Here is a 2,119-nt window from a genome sequence, read left to right as displayed (position 1 = left end):
CTACACTGCAGCTAAAGGCTAAAAATTAGCTACACTGCAGCTAAAGGCTAAAAACTGGCAAAGCCGTAGCTAAAAAAGTAAACATTGGCAAAGTTGTGGTCAAAAGGTAAACGCAGACCTTTAGTCAAAAAATAAATAAATAAAGGTAAACATAGAAAACTGTAGCTAAAAGCTAGTTGTAGCAGAACTATATTTGCAAGCTAAATTTATTTTTTATTTAATATTTAGTAAACAAAGTAAAACAATTTAAAACCACACAAGTTATAAAAACTTGAAGTCCCTTATTACAACACAGATTGTTGACGGGTTAAAAGGGAGAGTGACTTACCGCCACCTCCTCCACGTTACTGTGGTGATCGTTGACCGACAGCCCGTTGAGCTGCTGCTGCAGCTGCCCCACTCCCTGGTTGAGGTCACGTGACGGGATGAACCAGTCCTGGTCCTCCTCCTCCAGCATTTCCTGGAAGCAGCGCTCCAAGAAGTCCTGCTCCAGCAGCTCCTCCTCCACCTGAGAGAAATAAAAACAATGTTCAGTCAGGTCATCTGGACGGCTTCTTTTTTTGTTGAGACGTTTCGTCCTTCATCAATCCGAGAAGCCACCTTCTCAAGGAGGATAAGGACGAAACATCTCAGCAAAACAAACAACCCTCTTCTGCTGCATTTGAACGTCTCGTTTATGCACGAACATCGTTTTGGTGAGAACATTTTACGGTGTAGACCTCCATCTCCACAGTCTTCAGTTAGCGAGTTAAAGGTCATGACAGAAGTTTGTCTCGTCAGAAAAAATTAAATAAAAACACGACTTCGGGTTTTAAAGCTCAGACTAATGAAGACTTTTGGGACGATGCCGTTTGGACGGATGAGACGAACAAACGTTTGATTATGATGATCACGGCATCATGTTGGGGGAAAACCAAACGGCTCATCAGGTAAAATACCTCAGTAACTGTCGAGCACGGTGGTGGAGGGCTGATGATTTGCAGCCAGAACCAGAGCGCCCGACTGTTACAGAGTTGACCGTGAACGCCTCAGTTAGCCGAAGCGTTCTAGACTGAAAAGTGAGGCCGTCCGTCCGACAGCTGGAGCAGCACCCGCACGGGACAACGATCCCAAACACGGCAGCAGATGATCAACAGAACTGCTGAAGAAGAACCAAGGTCCCGTCAAAAGGCCACACCCAAACGCTAAGACTTGAGCAGCAGGGCGGAGACAAATGTCCACAAATTACTGCTGCTAAACGCGTCTCTATGGGCTTTGTCTTTGTTTTTTTAAATGGCGTGGTGGCATCATGAAGTCCGTTCATTAGTCGTCTACATGTTCAACCCTACATGTCTCGGTGATTTTCCATCAACCGAGTGCCTGAGTGATGTCACATTAGGGCGACGCCCAACCATGGAGGTCATGGCATGCCCGGTGCTCCGTCTGTGGTTAGTCATACAGGCTCGGAGCAAAACAAGTCCGTGTGGCTCAAGAAAACGGCCCGCGGTCGGCTGACGTTAAATCATCGGCTCGGTTCGACCAGTAGGTCCGAAGAACCGAGCGGGTCGACCCCACGTTAAAGTGTTTATGTGAACGCACCTGTCTGTTGTACTCCTCCTCGTTCTCCATCCACATGTACTCGGCAAACGGGTTAGCGTCGGGGCTCTCTCCTGCGTGCCCATTGGCCACGGGATCTTTCCCTTCCTTTCCTGGAGCTCCGCCTCCCGGTGTGTTGGCGACCTCTGGACCGCTCATCTCAGCTGGCTCTGAGAGGAGAACCGCAGTTACACCAAGAGTTAACGTTACTTTATTAAAGATCCAGACTGAACATGCTGGAAACAGCCCAATAATGGTGAACTTGTTGAACTGGCCAAATAAAAAACAGCTGGGATGGATCCTGGTCGGGGATCAAGTCCAAAAACTACCACAACTAAAAACACTCAGCCAGTCCAGACAAACGAACCTGAAGTTTAATCGGAGCGTTTTATTCACTAATGTTTTTTTTGATAACAGCAGCGCTGCATGAAATCAGCAGTTTCATTGTTCAACAGAGTCCAGACAAATAAAAACACAAACGGTTCCTTTAACAGAAGGGTTCCCAACCCTGGCCCTTGAGGAACACCATCCTGCATGTTGTAGT

General features: G+C 47.1%; 1 protein-coding gene across 3 annotated transcripts in view; it reads right to left on the bottom strand.

Annotated features, from left to right (window-relative positions):
* The window catches only part of paip2b (poly(A) binding protein interacting protein 2B), an 11,482-nt gene that overhangs the window by 450 nt on the left and 8,913 nt on the right, over positions 1–2,119 (bottom strand). For all 3 annotated transcript variants that reach the window (XM_037684112.1, XM_037684127.1, XM_037684120.1), the window contains exons 2-3: positions 1,579–1,745; positions 329–508 (exon numbers count right to left, since the gene is read on the bottom strand). In XM_037684112.1, coding sequence (XP_037540040.1) covers positions 329–508; positions 1,579–1,745 — 347 coding nt within the window. The remainder of the gene's footprint in view (positions 1–328; positions 509–1,578; positions 1,746–2,119) is intronic.

This window comes from Nematolebias whitei, chromosome 1 (assembly GCF_014905685.2).
Source record: "Nematolebias whitei isolate Nwh7 chromosome 1, NemWhi1, whole genome shotgun sequence".
Taxonomy (NCBI): Eukaryota; Metazoa; Chordata; class Actinopteri; order Cyprinodontiformes; family Rivulidae; genus Nematolebias; species Nematolebias whitei.
The sequence above is the reverse complement of the archived record's forward strand: the minus strand, read 5'-3'. Positions and strand labels throughout refer to the sequence as shown.